Genomic DNA, 27,506 nt, shown 5'->3' with positions numbered 1-27,506 from the left:
CTGCACACTCCGAGCACCTGTGTGGAGGTAGTTTAGCTGCTCATGATGCGTTTGCCAAGTCATGTCTTGCATCTTTTATTTACCTGAGGTTAATCTACATTTAATCTAGACCACCTCTCTCTGTCATGTGACGTGTGGATGAAAAATGAATCCAGTTGCAGTGCGGTTGTGTGAAGTTAATCTAGTTGAAAGTCTATGGTGTGGATGAAGTTAATCTGGTTGTGGTGGTTGTGTGTACAAATAGTTAATCAAGTTGCGGTGCTGGTGTGGAGACGTAGTTAGTCTGGTTGCGGCTGTGTGCTGGCCCCAGGGCATCATGGCTAGGGCATGCTGTCAGCCAGTGAGAACCTGTTTGAGCAGCTGCGAGGCTACAGATGCAGAGATAGAGCACAGACATCCCAAACAGCCACAAACTGTCTCATCACACACACACAAGCCCCACTCTTTCCTCAAAACACGCCGCAATGAAAAACCTTCAGCAGAGAATGCTTGTCCTTGTTGAGAATCTGAGTGAGAAACCATGCTTTTCCGCATGAAAGGTTCATGAGCTGAAAGCGACCAGTAGCCTGACCAGCACCTAAAGGATGGGGCATGTGCCTGGTTTGGATTTAAATAGTTCTCCAGTGTGACCAGCTCTCAAGGTTTGATGGCCTGCAGTTTCTCATCACTGTAGAAGGGATGTGGAACCCTGCACGGGGGGGGGGGGGGGGTGTGATCTGCTCTCCGAGTTGATCTGCTCTGTGTTTGAAGCAGACGGATACGCCCTGCAGTCAACTTCATCAGCGATGGCATGGTGCAGAGTACACACTGATGCTATCACTGCAGTTTCAGAGAAGTTAAGCAGTAGTTGTGTGTGTGTGTGTGTGTGTGTGTGTGTGTCTGTGTGTCTGTGTGTGTCTGTGTGTGTGTGTGTGTGTGTGTGTGTGTGTGTGTGTGTATGTGTGTGTGTGTGTGTGTCTGTGTGTGTGTGTGTGTGTGTCTGTGTCTGTGTGTGTGTGTGTGTGTGTGTCTGTGTGTGTGTGTCTGTGTGTGTGTGTGTGTGTGTGTGTGTGTGTGTGTGTGTGTGTGTGTGTGTGTACATGTACTTAGATACCCACTTATGCTTACACAGAGTTGTTTCTGTTCTGCTCTGTGGAGAGTAGGGGCCGGTTCTAGACAGGAAACCTTTAATGAGAGCATTTTTGTTGCGCTGTTTTAGAGACGTATTTGTTTGTGTACATGAGTGTGACTGTTAATTTAAGATGTTTGAGTGTGTTTACCCAGTAAATAGGTTTCAAGAAGGATGGATGGACTTCCAGTTGTGCACTAAGACAGCTCAGATATACATACCTAATGTTTTTTCTTTGGTATTTCACATAAGGCCTGAGTGCAATTTGCCCATTCATTGTAGGCTAGATTAGATTTGAATACTTGCTTACTAAGATAGCCACAAATACACTACAAAACAGCCCTTTTCCCCCAATATTTCACCAGTAATTGCGACCAGATTTGCACAATGCCTTATTGTGCTAACCCTAGAGCACCAATCTAGCTTAATAAGCCATCACAGAGGCATTTGCAGCATTGAGCTGGTTGGAAAGAGTTGGAGAATGCACAACACGCAGCTTAGAGAGGGTTATACAGTGAGGTGATGAGGAAGAGTGTGTATGAATGAATGAACCATCGCTGAAAGCATGGCAGAGGTAGAGGTAGAGAGGCAGAGGTAGAGGCAGGGAGAAGGGGCATGTTTCCTCTCTGCGACTCTGGCCAGATTTGGTTTCAGATCAACCTTGATGCACTTTGACTCTGCAAACATGCTGGTGTCCTGAAAAAGATAGTTATGTCAATAAAGCTACCTTGAATTGAATTGAAAATTGAGAGAAAGGGAGAGAGAATGAACAGATTGAAGGAGTGCAGGATAAACAGATGACTAGACAAAGCAAATGATGAGACAGTAAGAGGGAGTGACGGTGAGGTGATTTTAAAGATAAAGCTCGCGATAGTTGGAGCGTGAGTGAGTCAGGTGTTTCATGCTAGCTGGCCGGGTGTGTCTGAGGGCCCATTTTCACCCCCGTCACTGTAAAATGCAGGCTGTATCTGAACGTGTTATCTGTATGAGGGGGATGCATGCTAATGCAAAGTGAAATGCCTGACAGCCGTTGTGATAGGAATGTGATTGAATCAGGCCTATCACCTCCAAAGGGTGGTGGCGTTGGGAAGAAACCTCTTGTTCACAGATCAGCATCATCTGATTAGTCATTATTCTAAGAGCCATGTGATTCTTGTCCTCTTAACCAAATTGACCTGTTCAGTGTAGAGGCATTTACAGTAGCTTCTGATACTGTTGCGTCCTGAAAGTTCAAACAGTAACTTTACAACAATGTAACTGTCAAAGAAAAAGCTGTTTTCCCACGAATATGAAAATATAAAGGGATCTCTGATTACCCTACATCCGAGATGTTCTTTGTATATTTGATTTTAGTCATGGCTAGCTAACTCCCCACACCTCCACATATTTGCATATTGCTCAGGAGATACAATATTGAGCACGGCGCCGACCACAAGAATGCATATAAATACACCAGGGTAGTGGGTGGTAACAATGGCCAGATTGGTTCATTAGGTTAATTATCAAGACACTGAAATCTGGATACAGAGCACATGTTCATGAAAGGTTTAAATGGGTCATCAGTGGGAATGAGTGGGTGTGTGTGGGGGAGAGTTGTGGGACTACAATCAGTTGCTGTTAGGTTAACTATGTTTTTCAGTATCTTCAGTATCTTTTGGTAGTTAAAAGCAAAATTCATGTTTGTTGTTGTTGTTGTTGTTTAAAGTTCTTCATCAGAGCTGTAGTTAAAGTGAAAAGCCAAGTTTGTTTTTAATTATCACAATGCTGTTAATTCCAAGAGGGCTGGTCTTCTTTTTTCATGTTAGCTGAGCAAAACCTGTCCTGTGGGACTCTCCTATCGTAGTGAGTAAGAAGTAACTCAATAGCCGGTGTGTCTCAGGAAGCTTCACAGCATTTGTAATGCTTCAAAGTAATTGAAGCATAGTTCCCTACTTTATCTTCGTGACCGCTTTTAACATACTCCCTACTCTATACGCTTAAACTAATGTTAACTAGAATGTCACTTCTCTAGCACTGTGCACGTATGTGTATGAGGCAGGTATAGGGAGGTGGGCTGACTGGTGGCATGTCGGGGCAGGATGCAGGCCAGAGTGGGGGGAGGATGAGGCCTCGGATGTTAAGAGTGACTCAGGAGGGGAAGAGAAATCCCCAGAGGACAGAGGGAGGCCCAGAGAGCTCGCCGCTCCCAGCGGACCTTAAACACACTCGCACTTCTTTTTCTGGCCATGTTATGGTACGAGTGAAGCTTGTCCTTGGCAGGTCTCGGCGCTGTGGGCGACTGGAGTTTCAGGGGCTTGCGGGAGGCGGAGGGTAGGTGGGTAAGCGACTAGGCGGGGCTGCGAGGCCTGCTCTGGCTGGAGATCTGAGGGAGGGACCGAGGGAGGGAAGCCTGCTTCCTTCCTCTGACTCCTCACGCTCCTCTGCTCTCTGTTTGCTAATGACTGTGGTGTACAGCCCACGGGTCCGTGCGAGTAAGGCTCTCCCTCTTGCGCTCTCTCTCTCTCTCTCTCTCTCTCTCTCTCTCTCTCCCCCTCTCCCTCTCGCTCATCCTCACCCCTTTGCTCATGGTGTCTTTCTGAGAAATGTGTCAGGGCAGACACGCAGGAGGCTGTAATAAATAGCCAACATATGGTCACCGGATCTATGGTGCCTCAAGCCCTCACCTCAGTTCCCAACCTAGACATCTCTCTCTGTCTCTCTCTCTCCATCTTTCTCTCATGCGCGCGCACACACACCACCATTTTCCAGTTATTTTCCTCTTACTCCTAAAGATGAACGGATCTTCTCTGCTATGTCCCTTATATTTCTCTTCTTTTTTTTTTTTTTTTCCCCTCACCACTAGTATGGAAGTGCTCTCCTCTCAGCAGGTAAAAACACCCCCACCTGGACCATGCCGGCTCATGTTAGCTTTGAAGTGCACATGTCACTTTCAGCAGTTTGGCTCCGGGCACACACTCAGCCCAATGGACAAGCTCTGCATCTCCAGCACGGGAATTTCAGTGGCAGAGGGCAACTATTAAAACAGGCTTTTCAGAGTGCTATTCTTTGAACATAAAAAAGGGAGGGGGGATGTGGGCTTTAGGGGCGGAGCCGAGACTCTGGCCCTCTGCCCCTTATTTATAGGTAAATTTAGATTAGGAATGAATGCTGGCTTGTCTAATAAATAACCAGGTGAGTGTGTCAGTCATACATGGCCAGAGATGAAGAGAGCGTACGGTTATGAGCCTGCTCTGGTTAAAGTGCACCTAGTGGACCTTTTATACATTTTACATTAGTGATGCACTTCCAGAAATTTCCCTCTGTACTCTGTAGTAGGGTGGTGCTCTTGAGTTTTAGGACTGCAGGAAACATTTTAGCCCCTGAATGAGCTCTCTGTCACAGGGTCCCACACACACCTCCATCAGCCCCACCTCCAACACACGTGCATTCTCTCACGCTCACACACACACACACACACACACACACACATATGCAAAACGTACACCTCTTTCGCCTCCACCCTGCCTGCTGGGATGATGGATTGCAGTGTCCTTGCCTGTACCAGCCAGGTCCTGTTTTATCTACTCAAACCTTGAGCAGCAGTGAGCACTGCAATGATTTTGTGGTCAGGAAATAATGCAGTTTGGCTGGTTGGTTTTTTTTTTCCCCTTCTGATGCTGGATGGGGCTTGGGCTTCGCGATGACGCATCCCGCAGCCGCTCACGCGGTTTTGGCGAAACGGGGCGGGGCTTTCCTGGCAGTCGCGGAGAAGCTGAACACTGAACGTCAGGCCCCAAGCGGAGCTGAGGTTTTGTAATGTTTGGCAGAGAGGCGAATTATATGAAGACAGCGGTGATGAAGGTAACTAGATAGAAATGGCTAGCTAGAGATCTGGCTGCAATTGAAATCGGTTCTTCAGCATTTTCTCAGTCCATCTGTTCTTATTTTGATGGTGCTTTGGCAGTACTGTAACTACATATGATCGTGCCAGTAAAACATACTGAAGTGAACTGTAGAGATGGAGGGAGGGCATTCTTTTCCAGAGTGTTTGGCACTGTGTGAGGACTTTTCCACCCTCATGTGCCTGTGTTACTGCTAAATACAAACACAGCCATGAGCGAGCGAGCGCACGCACGCGCAAGCTTCCATACTACTGCACCTCAGTAGTTTCACCTCTGTTCTTCCACACCAGAGGATTTTTTTTTTCTTACAAGGATGAGCTAAAACGTGTGTGTGTGTGTGTGTGTGTGGGGCGCATGTGCAAGTGCATGTGTATATGTGCATGCATTCATGTGCGCGCGCGCGCGCGCGTGTGTGTGTGTGTGTGTGTGTGTGTGTGTGTGTGTGTGTGTGTGTGTGTGTGTGTTTCAGTGAGAGTGATGGGTTGGAACAGATGTAGTAACAGCAGCACTCCCTGGACCCTTACGTTTGTATTTTCTCCTGGCAGGGAGTGAGAGTCTCCCCCCCCCTTTTCGCTCCCTCTCTCCCCCTCCTTTCTCCTTCCTGCTCCCATACAACTCTAAACTTGCCCCACAGTTGTGCAATTAATGCCGCTCACTTTTTCACTGCGTCTCTCCTCTGCTCATCCCTCCATCCCCCCCCCCCTCTCTTTGCAGGACACTTTGTCCCATGATGCACATGCCATCAGCTTTTTCTTTCAGTTTTGTGCATCGCGTCTTGGCCTCCCGCCTTCCCTCCATCATCTGTTGCTGTTCATTTCGCAGGCCATAAAAGTGCTGTCCCAGAATCTGCCCATCCAATCAGACTCAAGGATGCTCATCTGATTGGGGGGGGGGGGGGGGGGGGACGGACTAATCCAAGCCTGAGCTGAGAGGTGATTGGTGGCCCGGCAGCCCCCAGACATACCACCCCCTCCCCCTGACAACTCTGTTTTTCATGTTGCCACCATTGAATATTTTCGTACTGACAGTTTGAATAAGGGATGAGTTAAATGATACATTGAGGATAATTTCAGTAGTGGTTTGGCTTTGGGGGAGGGCTGAAATCTGAGTGTCAGAAAAGCTCTCTCCCCCTCTTTCCATCTCGCTCTCCCTTTTCGCTTTAATTTCTCTGCATATGTCCCTCCCTCCTGCTACTTTTTTCTTCTGTCCACCCCCCCCCCACACACACTCGCTCCCTCTCTCGCCCATTCTACCTTTCCTCTCCTCTCCTGAACATGCGTGAAGATGCCCTGCCCACACCGTCTGTACTGTACGTGTGGAGGGCTCGCAGGTTAGAGTTCATCTGCTCTTGCCTTGCTTATTGTCCATATCTGCGAACGCTCTAAGGCTAGCAGGCTTCGCTACTAGCTCGTGTTCGACTCTGGGCTGGGTCCAGCTGGCTGAAGTACTGTTGCGCCGCTGGTGTGGAGCTGAGGTCTCCGTTCAGCATGTCCGTTATCATCATGGACAACCATCCAGCTTACTAAACACCTGGACTGTGTTTGATCAGACCAGTGCACAGATCCCCTCCCCCCTTCTCTCTCTCTCTCTCTCTCTCTCTCTCTCTCACTTGCTTGCGCTCTAGCTTTCTCTCACACTGTCTCTTCTGCGCGCTCCCTTTCGCATGTGCTCTCGCTCCCTCTCTCTCTGACTCGCGCCGTCTGTCTCTACCTCTCCCTCTCACTAACTCGTAAGAAGGAAGTGGCCTGGACCGGAGAGGAGCTTCCTGTGAGGCTGTAAACGGGAAATGGCAATTAGCTGAGGGAGAACTCTTAGTTTTTCTCTCTCTCTCTCATTTTTATCCTTTCATATTTCTCTACTTCCTCTTTCCCATCTTTTGCTCAGTACTAGGGCTTGGTTGAGAATGACAGAACTAGCTCTTAGCTAACTTTCAGCTAGTCTATGCTATACTCATTAGTGGTCAGTGAAATGCTATTTTGCGATATCTGTCATCAGCGTATGTATTTATTTATTTTCCCTAAATGTTTTTTCAGTTTTTACCTGTGAACATATTTCAAATACACAAAAAAAAAAAGAATAAATGTATTAAGTAAATATAAAGTGCACTGCAGACAGACCACCAAGGCCAATAATAACACTTAAAGAAATGGTCATTTAAATTCAGCAATTTTGTGTTGCATTTGTTCTTATTTTTTTGTATTTTATCAGATACGCCCCTCCCCCAAAAAAGTACGATGCACCCTCCTCTCCTCCATACACATTCTCTTTATTTTCAGACAGGTGCCAGACGCATAAAACTCAGGCAGGATAAAGCAGTGATGGGGGACACATTCCCCCACTCTTTGACCCTCCAGGCACCAGAGAGCTTCTACATGTGCTCCCTCTAAGATGGAGCTTCTCTGAACGCAGCCGTCAAATATCCGACGCTCTGATCTCTTGAGTTTTCACAGCACTCGATTGCTACTCTAATGACATGCCCTCCGGTTTAGTTACGACGGCTAGCTTTCAACGGAAGGATCCACGACCTCAGTAGAAGACAGATCCTTAGCTCAAACCAAATCTCGCTGTCTGCTCTGTGTTTTTGTTTGGCATCTGGTATTTTGGAGCACAGTGGGTGGAGTTTCCGTTTCAGCGGGTGGAGTTTCAGCTGTGCTACCAGACTGGGCGTTCTGAATGCCCCCGGTCCTCTCTTGCAGTGATGGATCATACATCAGAAGAAAAGCGGGCTGGAGAGGTGCTAAGCTCCACCCCCGGTGCCAAGGCGACGGAGCAGACAGATGAGTCAGAGAGCCCCGCCCCCACACAAGCACGAGAGAGGCATGCTGGTAAGAACGGCCACACCTGGCTGATGAACAACACCTGAGAGGAATGAAAACTTGGGCCCACAGAGTTGCATCAGTGAGATCACATGCAACAGAGGGAACACTTTCACATTTACTTAAACGTCACTTTTAAATGCTTTAGAGACATCTCATTTAAATACTAATCTGATACTAATTTACCTGCTAACTTAATGTACTAAATAGTAGCCTACTATGTAAACAAGCCATGGCGATGCAGTATCCACTTTTATTTACCTATTACGCCACTTTGGTCATTTCTGTTACGTGGAAACCGTCATGCGATGGCCTAAACATTCTAACTGCCATCATCTGACCTCAGTTGTGCTTCATAGGAAGCTGTGTGTCTCTTCCCTTCAGGGAGTCCAGTTGAACACGGGGACAGCATGGAGGAGCGAGGCAGCGGGCCGCTCCGGGAGGATGCCGGGGCAGAGGGAGTGGATGGGGTGGACTTGTCCTCCATCAAGTCCATGATGAGTACAGTCATGAAAGCAGCTCAGCTAAATGGAGGAGTGGAGGTCACCTCCACCACCCCCACCAAGGCTCCTGTCAAAAGCCCTGGTGTCAGCCGCTACACCAGGAAGAACCAGGTATGTGGGAACGTGGGTGGATAAACCACGCACACATGTGCACACACTACATGTACTGCTGTGGGACAACACACTCAGTAAAGCCTTGTAATAAAGTTCCTACACTTGCTGAGAGCGCGTGCGTGCACGCACACACACACACACACACACACACACACACAGAGCTTTGTACACTCACTTTCACAGATGCCCTCATTTGTCCATTTAAAATAAACCCGCTGCAGCCTGCCAGCAGGTCTCCAGCTGCTCCTGCCCATAGCTACACTTCCAGCGCACTCAACAGATGCTGCAGAGACCAGCGCCGTCACTCACTCAACCTCACACACGAGCAGTGGAGCTCCGTGCACTTTAAAACAAGGATCAAAACCTACAATGACGGCCCAGGCAGTTGTCAATTGAAAATGAGCCGCTTTAACAGTAAAATGGATTAGTATTGGCTGTTCGTGCCATCCTTGCATATGTGCGCACACGCTATACAGACTGAAGAGTCAACTAGGCACCCATTAGAGTGGCGATAACAGGATGGCGATGGTGGCGATATAGTTCTCGCAACAGTGTCTGGTGTGCTGAAGCTGCCAGTGGACTAGAAAGACATGAAATGTGCATCCAGCAGGGTGGCCAAAGTACTTTTGACATTTGGCGTATGGTCAAGGCTGAACCAAAGGCCTTATTTTCTTAGGTCGGATGGGATGATGTAATTTTTAGCATGCGTATCACTATATAAGTGTGTGCATGTGTGTGTCAGCAACGAGAGAGGGTGTGAAGGCGTAGGTGAGGGGGTCTGTGGACATGCACACAGTGTTCTCCTGTGTCAGAACAGGGGGACACATGGTCCTCTGGCCTCTCAATCCCCCTTTTGTCTGTGCGGCTAGCCGTCACATGGGGCTGATTAAAGCGTGCACTCTCAGGCCTCTAACCCCCCTCGTGTGGGGGTAACAGGTGTCAATTCTGACCCCTCACCACACGCGCAGCCCTCTTCTGGCCCCACACTCTCGTCTGCAAATGTTTTGTCTCCAAAGCCATCCTCTTCATGGGCCGTACTGGAGCTCTCCACTCTATCCCTTTAATATTCATCTGCTTTTCTAGAAATAGTCATTCGAGATTTCACCGATGGGGAGTGTTTGACTTTTGTTGTGCTCGAATAAATGCTGAAAAAAGCTTTTAAAAATTATTTTTAAAAAATCTCGGCTGTAAAAGCATGTCATGTTGTTCTGTCCTGAAGAAGGCCTGGTTTCTCATGCCTCTCCCTTTTTGAGGAAACTGCAAAAGTGTGCCTTATGTAACTGGTTGGATTGGACCCCACGTAGTCTGGCGAACGTGGCAGAAGGCCCCTGCTCCTCCAAGACACAGGCCTAAAGGGCCAGTACAGGTGGCCACTGGCTGTTGGCCCGTCTGCACTTTCTATCAGTTACCAGGTTCCCATCTGTGACCAGAAAAGGTCAACAAAACGGAGGGGGAAAAACATGTTGATTAAAATCTGCTTGTGTAATGGAAAAAAAAAAATCGCACAAATTAACGTCGATCCGAAGTACTTGATTCTGTTCATCAAAATTTACTTTGCAAAAATAAAAACCAAAAATGACAAATCACGTAACTGCTTACCTAAACTTCATAGTTTACACAGTTACCTAAAGCAGTATTGAGCAGATGCATCTCTCTGTTGGCTCCAGTTTATAAGATTTGATCTTAGATCCATCACATCTTGACCTACACCTCCCATTTAGCTAAAGAATTATTACCTTGTAACTTATCTTCTGTTCAGTCCGGCTCCCTTGATGCAGCTGATACAAGCTGTATTTTTTAGGCAATGAAGTTAGATTTAGTAACCACTTAACATTGCATCTATGCTGTTAGATCTTAAACCTGTCCCAGGCAATGAAATGCAAGGCAGTTAAGTTCCCACTCTACAGTACTGTCAGAATTGGACTGCTTGCATTATTCCCTTTAAGCAAAAATATAAAGCAAATGGCAATGCTTATAATATGAAAATGTGTACATATAATTTAGAAATGTATATTTAATTTTTAAATTTAGTTTAGGCTTGATTGTTTTCTGCAAAACATATATGCCTTTGAAGATTGTGATTTGCGGTTATGGGTGCATATATTGCATGGTTCTTGTTTCCTGCTTTTGTGTAGTTATAGTGTAGTTCCAGCCATTTGGGTCTGTGCGCTGGATTGTCCCTTCTCAGCTGCTGTGTGATGGTATGCTGGGCCGTGTGGGCCCGAGAGCAGTGCATCCAGCTCCCAGTTAATGATCTCCTCTACTGTCAACACCAGTGGGAGGGAGTGTAGGGTGTCGGGTTACACTGCTCTGCCACTCAAGTTGAAAGAGGAATACACACACACACACAGACACACACACACACAAGCTACCTACATTCAGGATGCTCCTCTCACATATGTTCATGTAAATGCATGTAAAAAAATGGATGAAGCGATGGAAATCGCCTCTCCCCTCTTTCACCCTCAAGACCTGTGACTGAATGCCCCAAGGTGTCTAGGAAGGAAGTAGGCTTGATGTGTCTTTCAGTCTGAGTCCACGTACGTGACTCTGATGATTTGGTGTCCTTTTGTAGACCCAAACTGTATCATACAATAGGAGTCCATCGAGCCGAAAGGGTGAAGACGTGGAGCTCAAACACACGAGTCCTGAACCGGAGCGCAGTAGAGGCACCGAGAATCCAAACGCACAAGTTCCGAATCTGAGCACAGCAGAGCCAATGAGAGGCCACATCATACTCCCATATTTATCTAGCTGAGTATTTATTTAGCCTGATATCTTATACATACACTGAGGGCTGACGAACCACTCAAGGTCAGAAGACAAGGCCTCGTTCCATGTCACCAGATGAGACTTTCCTCACACTCCCTGGACTGTGCTGTTTAACACGCATACTCTCACCCATGTCGGTGAGGAGCTCAAAAAGTACAAAGTAATGGCGCATACACTTCTATCATTTTTGGTTTGTAATGGGAAGTGTGTATGCATATGTGTAAATATAGATGGAGACTTTGGGAATAGATGGATGGATATTGTGTGGATAATAGTTGCCCTAAGTGGCTTTCAGCCTCCCTGTTTTAAGCACCTTCTAAGTAATGAGTTTTTTTCTTTTTTTTCTTTTATAGGATTGCAAAGATGACACCTCTTCTGTCATCTGCCCTCTGTGTGACAAGAACTGTCAAACTCAACATCAACTTACTATGCATATTCGCCAGGTCACGGCCCCCCCCCCCCCCCCCCCAGACACACACACACATTCACTTACATAAATGCATGCATGTACATACATGCACAATAAGTGCTCTAAGCTTTAACGCTGTGTCTCACTCTGCTCAGCACAACTCTGATGCGGGAGCGACGGATCACTCGTGCAGCATCTGTGGCAAGTGCTTGAGCTCGGCCAGCTCGCTGGACCGCCACATGTTGGTGCACAGCGGTGAGCGGCCCTACAGGTGCACGGTGTGCGGCCAGACCTTCACCACCAATGGCAACATGCACAGGTTGGAGCCCCACAGCATGTTCTAACACCTGCAGTCCTCTGGGCGTCCTGGGCCGAGATGGCTCCAGTAGCGTGGTTTTCTCGGGCTATATTAAGCCAATGCTGCGGTTTCATTCAAGCCATTCTTGTGTTAGATTGCACTGAACCATTGTTCCGCTGAGCTTTCTGCTCCTCAGCGCTGTTGTATAAAAAAACGTTAGGATATTTGGGTGACGCTGAAACAATTGATGCGTCTTAATCCAAAGATGACTGTGTGTGTGTGTGTGTGTGTGTGTGTGTGTGTGTGTGTGTGTGTGTGTGTGTGTGTGTGTGTGTGTGTGTGTGTGTGTGTGTGTGTGTGTGTGTGAAAGGGGGGGGGGGGGGGGCAGAGAGAACGAGTCCGAGCTGAAGTCCTAATTCAGCTCATGAAAGGGTGTTAATAAAATAAGTTTAGTCAGGTTATTTGAAGCAGGGAATTCTAATTCTCATGGAAGGAAACTAGTACTGGAGAACACGCAGTGGACTGGAGAAGGCATTCAGATGTTTTACTGCTGTGGTAGTACACTGTGGGTGTCTTATCAAGACAGAAGTGGAAATATCTGTCCTATCCTTCATTAAATACCATTGCTCACTGTCTGTTAGTGTGCTGTGTGATGAGTGCGCCACACCTCTGTCTTGGCACATTTACTCATATATGAGACACCAGAAAGACGTTGTTCCAAACCACAGTCAGAAGACGCACGTAGGACAGTGACAGAACAATGGCAGAGATTCAGAATATTAAAACCAGATAATTAATGGCTGATAATTCCATAATAAATGAATTAAGAGTTCTGCAGAAATCAGAATTCACCTGAGGCATGGTGTTTTAGTGCTGCTTTGGCAGTTATACGCTTGACCTCGCCCCAACTCTGCTCCATCAGCCTGAATTGGGGTTGCATGGACAGCATGTGTGCCACTGAGATAAACAGATGGGCGTTGTGTGTGTGTGTGTGTGTGTGTGTTGAAGTGCTCTTTACTGTGCACAGTGCAGACAGTTTATTGTGAAAGGAGGGAAACTCTCAGGAAGTGGAGGATGACTTTGACACCCCTGGTCCACCATGTCTTCTTGTGGTATCTCCTACCCACAGGCCAAGGTGGTGGAGGGGTAAACATGAACATCCTTTTGGAGTTTCAGGGGCAAATATGTGAGGGAGGGAGGGAGGGAGGGAGGGAGGGAGTGAGTGCAAGCACTGTAGGCACTATAGGCCAGAAGCACAGCGGTTTGACATAACTGTAACCTGATTGTCAGAATGTGGCTGTGATCTGCTGAAAACGGCATGCTTTGTATATTGGTGACTGATGTGTGAAGAATCTGGTCCATCTACCTTTTAGAACTGCCTCTAAAACGCCACTGAACTGCTCTTGCATGCAGATGTGGTTAGGTATTAAATAACGTTCTAGAAAAAAAGTTCACAGAAGCTGTACAGAAGTTGAAGTACAGAAGACTGTTGCAGAACGTGATGCATGGGGAAGTTGTCTGTTGTTGGCAAGGAGGCAGCCATTTTGTGCCAAAGCATCACATGGAATGGGGGTAGGGAGAAGGGAGTCACCGTTGCCATAGAGAGAGGGAGAGATCACAGCTCCACAGAGGAGAGCGGGAGGGTGTGAGCTGATTGGCTGCTTTTATTTGCTTTAACTCCTCTGGCATTGGTTACACAGCTAAACTGCCACGAGCTTAGTAGTGCCCTTGATGTGACATTGCATTAGGAACTTTCTGACACTACGGCGCCCCCTGCCTTTGCATGAAGGTGCTGTGTTGGAATGTCAGGATTGGATGGAATGGACCTGTAGAGGCATCAACAAGTTTTATGGTCCTTTACAGATTAGCTAGCTGTGTCATAATTCTCTAAATAAACATACTTGATTCAAGGACAGGAAGCATATTGAAATGAATAACTTTTTTTTTTTTTGTGGGGGGGGGTTAATCTGCAGGAAAAAAATACTGCACTTCTTATTAATGTAATTCATATGGCAGCATTAGCAAGATGATCCTTCCTTATCTTATACTAGATAGTGCAGATCTAATATTTCAATCCCTTATGCTTTCCATTGTAATGTGAAAGTTATACATGTAGACTGAGTTCCATCACATACAAGGTCTTCATGTACAAGGTCTTGTACAAGGTGATCTCCATCCAATCAGATTACTGACTTGGCAGTACAGGTTAGCGGTGATTGGACATCTCTGAGGTCAGAGTCCAGAGCAGTGAAATGGTCAGGTCCCCACATGGGCGGCCAGTTCACTGCCTGCTATTAATAAACCACTACTGAAAGCTGAAACCCTGAGGACCAGAGATGGCTGACCTTTTTCTTACACACGCACGCACTTGCAACTACTCACACACACCTCATCTACATACACACAACCAAAGGTTGTTAGAAGAGGTTAGAAGAAAAACTTGCAGGGATGCACAATTTTGTGAGGTCAACACCACACTGGCTGATGCTTTCTGTGTCATGGAAAGACACTGTTATCAGTGTAGACCTGTTGCATAACAGTTCCACAAGCTTTGATCCTTTGCCCGTGTTGGCTTAGTTTAAATCATTTCCTTGCAGTGAAGCATGGAAAACGCAGGCAGTTGCAAAGAGAACGTGAGAAAAGAGAACAAGGGACGTCACATTGGCACTGGCCAGTTCCCTCAACGTTCACAAGCCGTTACTTTAAATATTAGAATGCATATTTGCTATAATTACATTACTGCCTTCACTTCCTGGGTGTTAAGCTGAAGAGGACTTGCCGCTTTCCCTCTTCATGCGACATTGCTCGTGCTTTCTACGATGATTTCCGTGAGGCTTGTCCCAGGTCCACACGCACATCCATGTAAGGGCATATGCTGGTGCAGGGATAATTACATGGCTTTTCAGCTCATTAGTGCCTTTCCTCTGGTCGCTGTTTCCATCAGGGTGCATGCAGCCGGGATACAGAGAGATGCTTCTCTCCAGCAGATTATCTGGCAACCAACCCAGTATTCTAAGCTTTCCCACCCAGTGAGTTTAGATGATTTGCCATCAGTACTTCTGAATTCAGTGTGATTCAGCAAAGGTCTTGACCCCAATACCCAGTGATTCTAGTAAAATAGATGGGACTGTAATGGATATCTAATGACACACTGCTGCTACTACTACTACCGCCGCCATATGCAGTGTCTATGTACGGTTTATATTGCAGAAGTGCAATATATGATGTGCAAGATGTGCATATGACAGTGTGTATGTAAATGTCCCATTTTGCTCTTTGTACTATTGCACATCTTTATATATTTTAACTGATTTAATTTGATTCTGTTCTTCAAAATTAACAGCTGTTTTTTTTTTTTTTGGAGTTCCTTAATATATACATAAAAATGCCTGTGCAAATGATTGGTGTTCATAAGATTGCCAGTAATTAAATGATCCGTTGAACTGGCTGTCGTATATTCGCCTTGATCAGAAAGTGATGAAAAGTTGCCATATCCTTGGAGACATCAGTGCAAACTCCTGCCCTAAAACCACCCATGCGGTGGTTGACTTCTTCAGCCGCAGTTAACGGATTTGCTGCAAAGAGCTGGTTCTTGCTGAGGTGAACTTGCAGCACGTGGCCTATTGAGTCTCACTGCGCCATTACGGTTGCATGGAAGAGCTAAGAGAGCTAGTTTGTTCACAGGCACATGAAGATCCACGACAAAGACCCAGCTGTGCCCCTCCCCACCAGCCCACCTTCGCCTGTCAAACGGAGGCGCTCCTCGGCTGCTGCCAAGAGGAAACCGAGCCGCGATGAAGATGCAGAGCGCACGGTCGAGCCGTCCAGTAAAAGGGTCAGGCTTGTTCCTGCTTAAGACCGCCTATGTTTTGACACCGTTTAACTGTGCTCTGCATTCACCAAGCATCACTGGAGTATAAGTTCCTCCTACCAGTGTCAGCAGTTTCATCTGGAGTGTCTTGTTATTTCTTGAAGTAGTTAAAGATAAATAAACATTAACTATCGCTCATACAAGAATTATCGGATATTCTGGAGTTCATAGTTAAGTTTCTTAGAATGTCTTTGGTTACGTTTTGTTATTTTAAGTGTTTAATCAAGCAAATTATTAATGCTAGAACATGTTTGCAAGCTATTTGTTCATAAAATAGTTGAGTATAGGAATCTAGTTGTATAATGATGAAAGGTATTGCTCCTGCTCTCACTCTCCAGTGGCCCCTCCAGGAAGTTGTCTTGGGAGTGGGCAGTGTGTGGCTAATGGAGGTCTTCTGTGTTGCAGGTTGTGGAGGACACTGGACTAGATGAGCAGGCACCGAGCAAAGGCCAAGATGAGCTGCTGACATGTCCCATTTGCTACAAGAGCCTCAGCTCTAGATATGACCTGGAGGCCCATATGGATACGCATCCTGATGCTGCACTCCGGTTCGAAACATGCCTGCGCGCTCACACATACATACATACATACATACATACATACATACATACATACATACATACATACATACATACATGCATGCATGCATGCATGCATGCATACAAAAAAAAAAAATATATATATATATATATATATTTCACACATTTATATATAATCACACATTGCCATAAGATACCGAAACCACATTTGTATATCAACGTGTAAACGTTAAGGATGAGTAAGATTGAATCTGTAATCATGTGTGATCAACAGCAGAAGGACTGTGGTGATTTGTCTGTTAGTTCATTTGGGCCTGTTGGTCACTGCAGATGTCTGTTGTGCTATAGCAGGACTGTTTCTTTCTGACATGAGAGCTGTGTTGCTAGGGGAGAACAGAGGCTGGGGCTTTGGGCAGGACCACTGCTGCTGCTGGGAGATTATGAGAGTGCCACATTCTTTGTGCTGTACCAGTCATAATTTAACACATCCAAGCAGAGAGGAGAGTCCTCTTGCATACCAAGTGGGCTTTGTTTCAGGGTCTTTTCCATAACCTGAATAGCGTGCTGTGTAAAGAGTGAACGGTCTACAGTCATACCTGTGTGATTTATAGTGGTGTTTGTCTGCATGCACTCTCAGACGTGAGAGGGTTAATGGATTCATCAGCGCCTCCCGTTTGGCCCCTGAGCCCCAAAGCAGGGAGTGGCACAGAGAAGCGAGAGGGAGGAAATCATGGAGGGAGAGAGGAGGGAGAGGCAAAGAAAACCATGGAGCATGGAGGCCGTGTGTGTGTGCACGTTGAGGGGATTTAATGAGTCACAGAAGGAAGCTTCAGAACTCGGTCTGCTGGACCTCTCTGTTGGGGGGTGGGGATGCCATATCCTTGGAGACATCAGCCTGCAAACTCCTGCCCTAAAACCACTCATGCAATGGCTGACTTCTTCAGCTGTAGTTAATAGATAGCTGCACAGAGCTGGTTCTTGCTGAGGTGAACTTGCAGCACGTGGCCTATTGAGTCTCACTGCGCCATTACTGTTGCATGGAAGTACAGAAAATTTAGCACTAATCCTTTATAATCACAAGAGCTAAGCGAGCAGGTTAAGAGGATCTAGGCTGCTGTGAATTGGGTTCTGCTGTGCAGAGTAATGCAACAGTTTAGCACATACGCCTGCAGATACAAGGATGCTCGCATGATCTAGACGCATTATCCCCCCACAACTTTATACGCTTACAGGTGACTACTCTTTGTAACCTGTTGTGCACATACACATGCATGCGCACAAAAATGAACTGAAAAGAAACATCCCATAATAAAGGGTTTTAGTACATTGGTTATATGAGATTCCCTGGGGGAGCCAACAACAGAAAAAGGTCACGACTTATTATATGCAAGCCTGCTCTCTCCACAGTATGTGTCCTGATACTGTTTTGTAGTATTGCAAGGGATCAGAGCATTCACAAAAATGTGCACCTTGAATAACAAATATAAAAGCCCCTAAACTGTACACAAAAGCACGCACAGGGGTGTGTATGTGTGTTTCTGCATGCATTAAGATAAAGCATCTCACAGACACCTCGGAACGATGGTGAGGGGCTGGGCCATTGATAGGAGTTGTGTGTAGCGTCACAGACGTTATCCAGCTCTCTCTCTCTCTCTCTGTGCTTGACAGACAGCGAGAATGGCTGCAGTTCTGGCTGGCCCATACTAGACAGTATATTCACACTGCAAATAATCCCCCATCTGCAGTTACCAAACACATCCTTTGAAACAGAGTTATAATAAGAATTTTTTTTTTGAAGTTTAGCATAATGTCAATGATTCCTATGCTATGAACCCTGTTTGGAAAAAAAAAAAACAGAAGTTGTAGCAGATATAGTGCATATTGAGGATTATTTTTCACTTGGAGAATTTTTTGTTTACTTGAGGCTCGTATCCTAAGAGTTGCATTGTCCCCTCTTCTAGGTGTGAGCTCTGTTGTATCTCGTTTCGGACACACAGGGGTTTGCTCCGTCATAACTCGGTGATCCATAAACAGCTGCCAACTGACCCCAATGGACACCCATTTATTCAGAACAACCCCTCTATACCCCTCGGCTTTAATGATCTAGCCTTCATTGACTTCTCCTGTCGCAAGTTTCCTCACATTGCCCAAGTAAGTATCGGTCAACTGCATCTTTCATAAGAACTGATCCTAAAATCTATACCATCTGGTATGAAAATTTGTGTGATTTTTATTATTTTCTACTTTGTTTCAAATCCATAGGTGTGGTGTGAAACCAATCTACGCCGGTGCTCCAGCAAGTTTCATCACTTTGTGTGCGAGACGTGTGACAAGGCCTTCCCTTTGCGTTTGGCCCTAGACCTGCACAAGTCCACACATGAGGATTCCGAAGACACTCAGGAGCCCATTTCTTCCCAGGCTTCCAGCATAGAGCCCCTCATGCCAGAGAAAAGCAGTTTTATGAATGCACTTGGTTTGCAGCACATCTCCCAGGTCAAACCAGTAACATCAGAAGAGGAGTCCTTACAGGCAGAACTGGACGGTATCAAAATCATTCACGTGGAGGCATCATCAGACCAGCAGGAGGTTGGGCTCCTCGGTGGTCTTGGACTGTCTCTGGTGGACCCATCCTCTCTCCGGGGTCTGTCCCAGCATGAGGCTCTTAAACTCCTCTCCCTACAGCCTTTCCAGACTGGTTTCCTTGTCCAGCCAGATGGCGGGATGGTGGTGAAGCAGGTTTGCGGTGAGACTGGAATGGAGTTGGCGGACATACAGCAGATCCTCAAAGTGGCTTCTGCTGCCCCACAACAGATCAGCTTGCCACCCTTGTCCAAGGCTCCATGTAGTGCAATGCCGTCAGGCCAAAAGCAGATGCCGCCGCTCAAACCGAAGCCTCTGGGGGCTCCAAGGACCAACATGACAACTTCTACGCCCCCTCTCCTCCTGAGCACCCAGCAGGCCTCACTAGGCTGCATAAGCCCCAGCTTGCCACCCCATGCCGGCCTTCCTCTGAAGATTACCAAGGAACTGTCCCCGTCTTCATCTTCATCATCCTCCACGTGCAACCCAGGGTCCATGGAAAAAATGCAAATGGAGGCAGAGTGCATGGGGGATGCTCATATGCCCATGGACACAGATGAACAACAGATCAAGCAGGAAGAAGACAAGCTAGGAGAGTCATCTGGAAAGAAGGGAACATCTCGCAAAGGATCTTACCCCTGCCGATTTTGTGACCAGGTATTTGCGTATTCAGGCGTGCTGCAGGCACATATGCGCTATCATCTGGGCATCTTGCCCCACCAATGCAATATTTGTGACTATGTTGCTCCAGACAAGGCCACACTGATCCGTCATCTGCGCACCCACAGTGGTGAGCGGCCTTACGTCTGCAGAGTCTGTCATTACCCGTTTACTGTTAAAGCCAACTGTGAACGCCACCTCCGCAAAAAGCACATGAAGAACACCCGCAAAGAAATAGAGAAAAATATCAAATATGTTACCTCGTCCACTTCTACATCGGATGCATTGGAGTTGACTGGATCAGGAGACACCACTTGTCGATACTGCGGTGAGGACTTGAAGACCTACCGAGCCCTACAAATCCACATGCGTGCTCACAATGGTTTCCAACGAAAGCCATTTGAGTGTAAACGCTGTGGAGCAGCCTTCCTGGCCAAGCGGAACTGCATCCACCACCTACTGAAACAACACCCAGAGGTCAAAGAGCAGGACATAGAAGAACATATAGCCACGCTTCTCACTGCTCCCTCTCAGACCAGCCCTGATGCCTCTCCACTCAACGGGGTGACACCAAGTGCCTCTCTGCAGCCTATTAAAGTGGAGGACTTGAGTTTCTATGGCGGAGATCTGGACCAACCCCTGGACTTCTCAAACAAAAGCCACATGGGTCGCAGTTCTGGAAGTGTGAGTGGTTCTCCTGGGATCAAGATGGAGACAGCATCTTATGACAGTTCCATGGAACCCATTGATCTCTCCATTCCCAAGAATCCAGAGAAGAAAATGAAGGGAGATACTGACACCATGTTGCAAAGGGAAGTTAAAAAGGAGCAGGGCTCCCTTAACATAATGGATCACACCCTTGTCAAGGGCCTTCAGACTGATAGACCCATTGATGAGAAGCCTCAGCAGCTTGGGTGCTACAAGCTTCCTGTAGCTTTGACAACTCTGGGTGCAGCCAGTGCAGCAGGTCGAGCCTTGCGGCTGAAACCCCTGCTTCCCAAACCCAGCTCAGCTGGTGTGAAAGAGTTGCCACCATTGGCTTCCATTGCCCAGATAATCTCTTCTGTCTCTGGTGCTCCTGACCTCCTGAAACGGGAAAACAGCTATCCATCTAGTTCCGGTGCATCCTGTAAACAGGAAGTCACAGAAGCCCCATGTGAAGATAACACGGAGGGCTCTAAGAAGAGATGCAAGAAAAGATCAACCATCAATACAACTAGAGAGAAGCCAGCATTGAATTCTTCAGACACCAGCATCGACCTCGAGTCCAGTGGAGAATTTGCCAGTGTAGAGAAGATGCTGGCCACTACCGATGCCAACAAGTTTAGCACCTACTTGCAAACCAGTGCAATTGAGCTAGGAAGGAAAGAAGGAGAGAAATCATGTGTGAATGACAAGAGAGAAGGTAAAGATGAAAAGCCAAGCAGACAAGCCTCACAGTCTCAGCAGTCCAAAGGGAAAAAGAATGCATACTCAAACTCTGTACAGAAGTTGACTTGCCCATATTGCCCAAGAGTCTTTCCATGGGCCAGCTCGCTCCAGCGACATATGCTGACTCATACAGGTGAGATATAGACTGCCTCTTGCTGACAGGTTCTCGAACTTTTCAGTGTATTTGCACTTAATATATTTTAAGAACATTAGTGAACACTGCTTTTCCATGTATGGTATAGGTCAGAAGCCATACCCCTGCCCGAAATGCGATGCCCTTTTCTCAACCAAGTCTAACTGTGAGCGCCATCTTTTGCGCAAGCACGGCATAACCAACAGGATCTTACGGCATAACGGTACCATAACCAAACCCAAAGAACCAGAGGACGGCTCGCAAGAGAGTGCAGGTAACAACAAACTAAAAGACAAGCATGCTGCCTGCAAAATGCGCATTAAAGTACACCACTAGTGAGCATTTTCTGTGTAAAACAAAATGAATGACGGCATTCTACAATACACAACATACTGTTTATTTTATGGCTCTAGATACATTTACAGTGCTTGATTTTTGCTGTGTTTTAGAAAGCATGTCTGAAACAGAGTACCCCAGCGGTGAGGCAATGGATCTGACTAATTCTGCCCCCGAAAAGTTGACTGCGTCGGATGCTGAAAAACCCTCCCCAGCCAAGCCAACAGAGACAGCTGCAGTAAAGCCCTTTTTTCACTCGGAGGAGCAGGAAAACCAGCAAGTGCTTGAGCTAATGGAGAGGAAAGGCACAGAAAACGATGATGATTCACACAGCAACAAGAGTTTAGACCTGAACTTCGCCAGCAAGCTGATCGACTTTAAGTTCTTGGAGTGTGAGCAGCCCAAGTCTTCTCCTACGGTGGACAGTGACTCACTCGAGCGGCCAGCACCACAGGACGAGTCCAAGTTGACCTGCAAGAACTGCAATAAGTGCTTCCGCTATGCCGCAACCCTGGCACGCCATGAAAAGGTTCACCTACTGGAAAGCGCAGCTAGCATGGACTCCAAAGTTGATGACTCAGCCAGATCTTGTGAACTGAAGAAGGAAGAAGTAGATGAGGAGGCCGAGAAAGAGGAGCGAAAGGGGACTGCAGACAGCGAAGGGGCAGGCAGTGCGATGGATAGTGGCTCTGATGAGGAGAAAGAGGAGAGGAGTGATGAAGAAGGAGGTGTGGCCGAACCAAAGAGTTGTGACGGGGAGACAGAATCTTCTGGAAGCAAAACTGACAAGAGGAAGAAGATTTGCAGTGTGTGCAGCAAGCGCTTCTGGAGTCTTCAGGACCTTACAAGACACATGCGCTCTCACACAGGTAAGAAATACGAAATCCCCCAAGATAAAATTGAAGTAGATAAAATTATACATTTTCCTAGAGATATGATGCATTTAAGTTCTAGACGTACATACGCCGGATCAAAATGGCTTTGCATCGGAGAATCTCTACAGACAGGGTTATTTATTTGAAAATGTGGCTTAATATTGTAGAAAAGTTGCTTGTTCTCTTTAATGAACAGCATTCTTTTATGTGTAGCTTGGTCAGCCAGGCTATGCTCTGATGGCTTCAACTAACCGTTTTAACCAGGTGAACGGCCCTACAAGTGTCAGACCTGCGAGCGCACCTTTACCCTGAAGCACAGTTTGGTCAGGCACCAGCGCATCCACCAGAAGCCACGTGGGGCTGAGGCAGATGGCTCCATGGCAGGGATCACGGGCAGAGCTGGGGATGAGGAGGGGTTCAGTGGACGCTCAGCAAGCGAGGGAGAGTGCACCCCCACCAGTACCAACCCTCCTTCTGAAAATGAGAGCGAAGTTATGGAAACAGTTAAGGAGAGCCCAAAGTCCCGGGGGAAAGAAAGCAAGAATGCAATAACTTCCACAACTACAGAGACAAAAGTGTTAAAGAGGGGACTTGAAGGCGAGGCCACGCTGGCCGAGAAGGCAGAAACTGAACCAGCTTCAGAGATGCCCAAAGATCCTCCAGCAGAGGAGGAGGAGGTCGCAAATTCTCCCACCACCTCTGGGACAGATGTAGAGCAGCCAGCGGGATGCCTACAAGGCCTGCGGGATATACATGCCAAGCCCAATGTCGAGCACATCCTTCCCACCAATGAGTGCCCTCTGCTGGGAGTGGAGTGAAGACCAGCTCTTGGTTTTTCTCCGGTTATCCTCTGGCAGTAGTGGACTCCAGAGGCAGTGCCATACAGTACAAGAATATTTGTAATACAAAACATTTTAAAAACAAAGATTAACATGTTTCCAAGTGCCTTGCTACTTTTTGCTATATCTTTATCTACTACCAGATGATCTAGTTGACTTTTAGAGTATTTTATAAAGATTTTTTTTTTTTGGTTGTTTTTTGGGATCTTCAATGAAAGTGCATTAAGCAATAAATGAACAATTTGGTATAATTTGTATGATTTAAGTGTCTGAATAGAGTATGGTCGTGTGAAAACCAGGTTTATATGGCGAACCAGCAAAGGCTAAAAACAAGCTGGCATATGGCTACTGAGACTTCTATGTCGAGGCTTGTGCATGTGAGCATAACTGGAATACATTAAACAAACTCAGCCTACTCTTCAAAGGGCTATTCACAGATGCAGTCCCACCCTTCCATTTTCATCTTTCTTCAGCAGTAGAAAGGCCTCCAGTGTATCTGACAAACTGAATTATGATTTTTGTTATTATGTAATGGAGGGCACAAAAAGTTGCAGAGGCTTCAGAGATGAAGGTACAGCTGCAATTGGGCATCGTGGGCTGCCCTCAGGGTGGGCAACAGCTCTGCTATCATGAAACATATTGGCAATATTTGCCTGAAATATCATTAATTTACCAGCTACGCTGACCATGTCAGACATCCTGTTTTAACCTTCAGTTTTTCAGAAGAAAGTGAAGGACAGGAGATGAGAGAACTACAGTGTTTTTAATCTAAGGGGTTTAAGAATTTCTCCCCCCCAGATCAGTATCATTATCAAACAATGACACAGAAAAGCACACATGAACAGATGTGATGTGTTTGACCCAAAAGGTGTTGAGATTTAATGTCTTCCGAAACCCCTTCTACTTCAAGCCTTCATGTTTTTTAGATCGGCCTGCAATCTGCCTGTTTTGGTAAACACTAGTCTGCATTTTCTTTATTTAAATGTACTTGAACACTGTCACCCTGCTGCCACCTACCTGGATATGGCACCGGTTTCAGGTCCATCTTCATCATTCTGTACGCCTCTTCTACAAAGATCTCAATGACATTATCAATGACATTATCATTTGTGGTGGTGTTTTTGGGTTTTTTTTGTTGTTGTTTTTTTTTCTCAATTGTGTGAACCTCAGACTCAAAACAAACCTCAAAAGGCACAGAGACTGTAGAAGTTGCGACGGACTTGTAGAATATAGATGGACACATCTGTTTTTCTGGACCAGTCATAAGCTGACTGGATGACACCCACTTATGACAGGTGCAAGAGCCATGTGCAGTATGAAACAGAGTATTAACAGGCAAGGGGGGGTGGGGGGTGGGTTTGGCCAAGTTGACGGAAGGAAACCTCTTGCGGATGCCGCGTTTCCCCACCACAGAGGGCACTGTGCCATCTAGTGGGGAAATACTAGTATTCCCCCCCTTTACTCTGGTTCTCAGGCACAAGGCTAGTATTGAATGAACTTGAATAAAAATGCAATCGCTTTCTCAATCTGTATAATGTATTCTGGGACTCTGCTTCTTTTCATACCTTTTCCTGGGTTGGTGTTGCAACTGTTTTGTATGTACAGCCACATGCGCTTGGGTGTATGTATGTGTGTAGGGATTCCTGTTAAGAATGCACACAGACTGTTTTAAATGTATTTATTGTAGCCCAGTGTGGGTAAAGAAGTTAATGTGGAGAAGCCATGTATTAATGCAATTATGCTGCAGAGAGAAATGATTCAAATTCAATACTTAGTGTCCCAGGCTTTGAACTGGGTCTTTTCTAGCAATAATCACTATTGATCCAAAAGCTTTATGTAGACATTTTGTATATTTTATAGACTGTGTGGTCCATTTTGTATTTTTCCCTATCATTATCATCACTATTATATCAGTTTGGCTGAGAAATGACTTCTGTTTTCCTTGATATATGTCATATAAAACTGTGAAATTTCTTTTTATTCTGCTATGGGTGAATCTTTAGGTTAGTTTTGCATGTTAGCCTTTGTTGGTCAGTTAGGGGTATTTTTTTCTGTTTCTCGGCCCTCCCACACCATCTTGCTCTCAGGGGTTTTACAAGATGCTTACTCAAAATTTTAATTTTTCCTGAGTTGCAAACATTCTGCCCAATTTTTGATTTTATTGAACAAGTTGAACTGTCAATCACTACTTCTAGCACTTGACTGTGAATTAAAATAAATGTGTGTCTGTGGGGAGGGGGGGGGTGGTTACTGAATCCATGCAAACCCACATTCCTCTGGTGTCTCATGCTATTTTCCAAGTTATGTTTCTTCAGTCTTTTTACTTCTGGTTCCTTCTTGCTCTGTCTCTTTTTATCCTGCGATAAATGACTAGAAAATGTCTAGAATGGCAGACAGAATGACATACCAGACCTATCACTGTCTTAAGTTCTAACCAATATCAAAGGGAGCTTTGCATCGCTGCTACACATCTACAAAAATAATTCTACTGGACTTGAATGGAACCAGAATCATCAAAAGTATTTTGGCACACTACTTCTGCTCTTCGAATGAGTGCTTCAGAATCAGAAATGTAAGCTGTTCTGTATCAAATCTATTAAAGCAATAAAGTTGTATTAAAATATGAAATGGTCATATTTCTATGGTAGCAGATAAGCCATTCACTTTGGTTTTTTTCTCTACCTTTCCCCCCTCTTTTAATTAATGATGTACAAGATGCACAAATTATGATGTAACTGATCAGTTCAGTGCTCAGGGTAACCAGAAAGATGTGAAATAAGACATGCTCCACCCTTTGTTTAAATCTTTAAACATCGTTCATAGCACAGGGAATCGGATCATACTCGAGTCATGGAATATATACTATTGTTTTAACTTTTTGATTAACTGGTTACCTTTAACATAAAACGAGACAAATAGGTGAGCCTGGTTTTGTAAGATTCATCGCACAGCATTTTTCACAAAAACCTGAACAATAACAATTCTTGTCTTCACTGTAGGGATTTCTATGGAAAACAGCGAAGTACATGAGACCATGGGTTAAAATAAATTAGCCCAAAAGGATTGCTAAGCAAGGGAGCATTTCACTGTGCGTAACATCAAAACACACTTGCTAGACAGGTTATGTGCTTTGGTAATTCTAGAGGCTGTTGGGGCCGTAGGCAAAAATTCAGAGGGACCCATCCAACCAGCGTTCATCGGCTTTATGATATAAACAGAATAACTCAAACACCCATAACTTGTAAGTTAGCTCGTAGAGACACAGCATTCACCAATTACCTACAGAAAATCTAATGTTCGAGTTAGCCAAAAGTAAACTAAAGAAATATTATATTTAGAAGGGGAACTTCTCTTCGCTTTCGAGTGGCTTTGGTTGTTGACAACTTGTCATTAAACACTCTACTTGCTACTTGCCACGGGAGTGAGTGGAATCAGGCTGGGCCCCCTTAGGGAATTCAGGTCTCATACTATAACTGCAAACTTTAAAATACCGCAGTGGCCATGTGCAAAGTTTGACAGCCCTCGGATGCCCCAAGCGGTTGCCTGCCTTGCATTATGGCAAGAGGCGCCTCTGGTTGTGTGAATCTGTATCAAATCAGCCCATTTTAGTGCGTTAGTTTTCTTAAGACCTTTAGGTGGTGCTGTTGTTAAAATGATCTGCTTCAAGGCATTTCATAACAGTGAAGGAAACGAGGTGAACGGCAAAACATGATAGATAAAATTCTGATGTATTTATTAGTAGAGGACAAGGAGAGAATTAGCCTCATTTATAACCATATCACTTGTTAAAAATATCACTTACATTGTCTCTTCTATCTCAGTGTATTTGGGCATTTTAACAATTCGATGATTGGGGCCGTTAGTGTGACATTGCCATGTTCAAAACATCAGTTTTCAAATTGCTCCAGTGCAATTTCAAGTATAACTCAGAATTTGATTGTTCGGAATCATGAGCTGGAAACCAGGAGCAGAGTCCATGCCAGCATAAACCAATACTTACTAAGCTCGACGGTAGCAGCTATCTCCCCGAACTGACACAGAACAGGACTCGCAGCCCCTATGACAGATTCCGAGGTTTCCATGATTGCAAAAGAAGAATAAAAAAGAACTTATATTGAGAACGGTTTGCTCAAAAATTTTAAGCGAAATTACGGCCACATGTCTGTGGCTACTTTATTGGTAAGCGCATGGTAACGCTCTCGATGTGCAAAATGGAAAGAGTTTAACCTAAATTATAACTAAGCAATCGTGCAGGAACAAAGTATCGAATGCCTTGCTGTAGGCCTCAGCATTGCAACGACTGAACGACTGCAGTTCAGTAAAGCTGAATGGTTGTGAAAA

General features: G+C 45.8%; 1 protein-coding gene across 3 annotated transcripts in view; it reads left to right on the top strand.

Moving 5' to 3' along the window:
• Positions 1-25,788, top strand: part of rreb1a (ras responsive element binding protein 1a) — a 45,983-nt gene extending 20,195 nt beyond the window's left edge. For 2 of the 3 annotated variants that reach the window (XM_027013269.2, XM_027013270.2), the window contains 11 exons: positions 7,686-7,814; positions 8,190-8,419; positions 11,548-11,637; positions 11,759-11,922; positions 15,586-15,736; positions 16,178-16,320; positions 18,273-18,462; positions 18,574-21,115; positions 21,225-21,389; positions 21,565-22,320; positions 22,591-25,788. In XM_027013269.2, coding sequence (XP_026869070.2) covers positions 7,686-7,814; positions 8,190-8,419; positions 11,548-11,637; positions 11,759-11,922; positions 15,586-15,736; positions 16,178-16,320; positions 18,273-18,462; positions 18,574-21,115; positions 21,225-21,389; positions 21,565-22,320; positions 22,591-23,144 — 5,114 coding nt within the window. In that variant the 3' untranslated portion in view covers positions 23,145-25,788. Of the gene's footprint in view, positions 1-7,685; positions 7,815-8,189; positions 8,420-11,547; positions 11,638-11,758; positions 11,923-15,585; positions 15,737-16,177; positions 16,321-18,272; positions 18,463-18,573; positions 21,116-21,224; positions 21,390-21,564; positions 22,321-22,539 lie in introns of all 3 variants that reach the window. The other variant, XM_027013271.2, reaches the window with a different exon arrangement.
• Positions 25,789-27,506: the final 1,718 nt, after the last annotated feature.

This window comes from Electrophorus electricus, chromosome 10 (assembly GCF_013358815.1).
Source record: "Electrophorus electricus isolate fEleEle1 chromosome 10, fEleEle1.pri, whole genome shotgun sequence".
In the NCBI taxonomy this organism is placed as follows: domain Eukaryota; kingdom Metazoa; phylum Chordata; class Actinopteri; order Gymnotiformes; family Gymnotidae; genus Electrophorus; species Electrophorus electricus.
The sequence above is the reverse complement of the archived record's forward strand: the minus strand, read 5'-3'. Positions and strand labels throughout refer to the sequence as shown.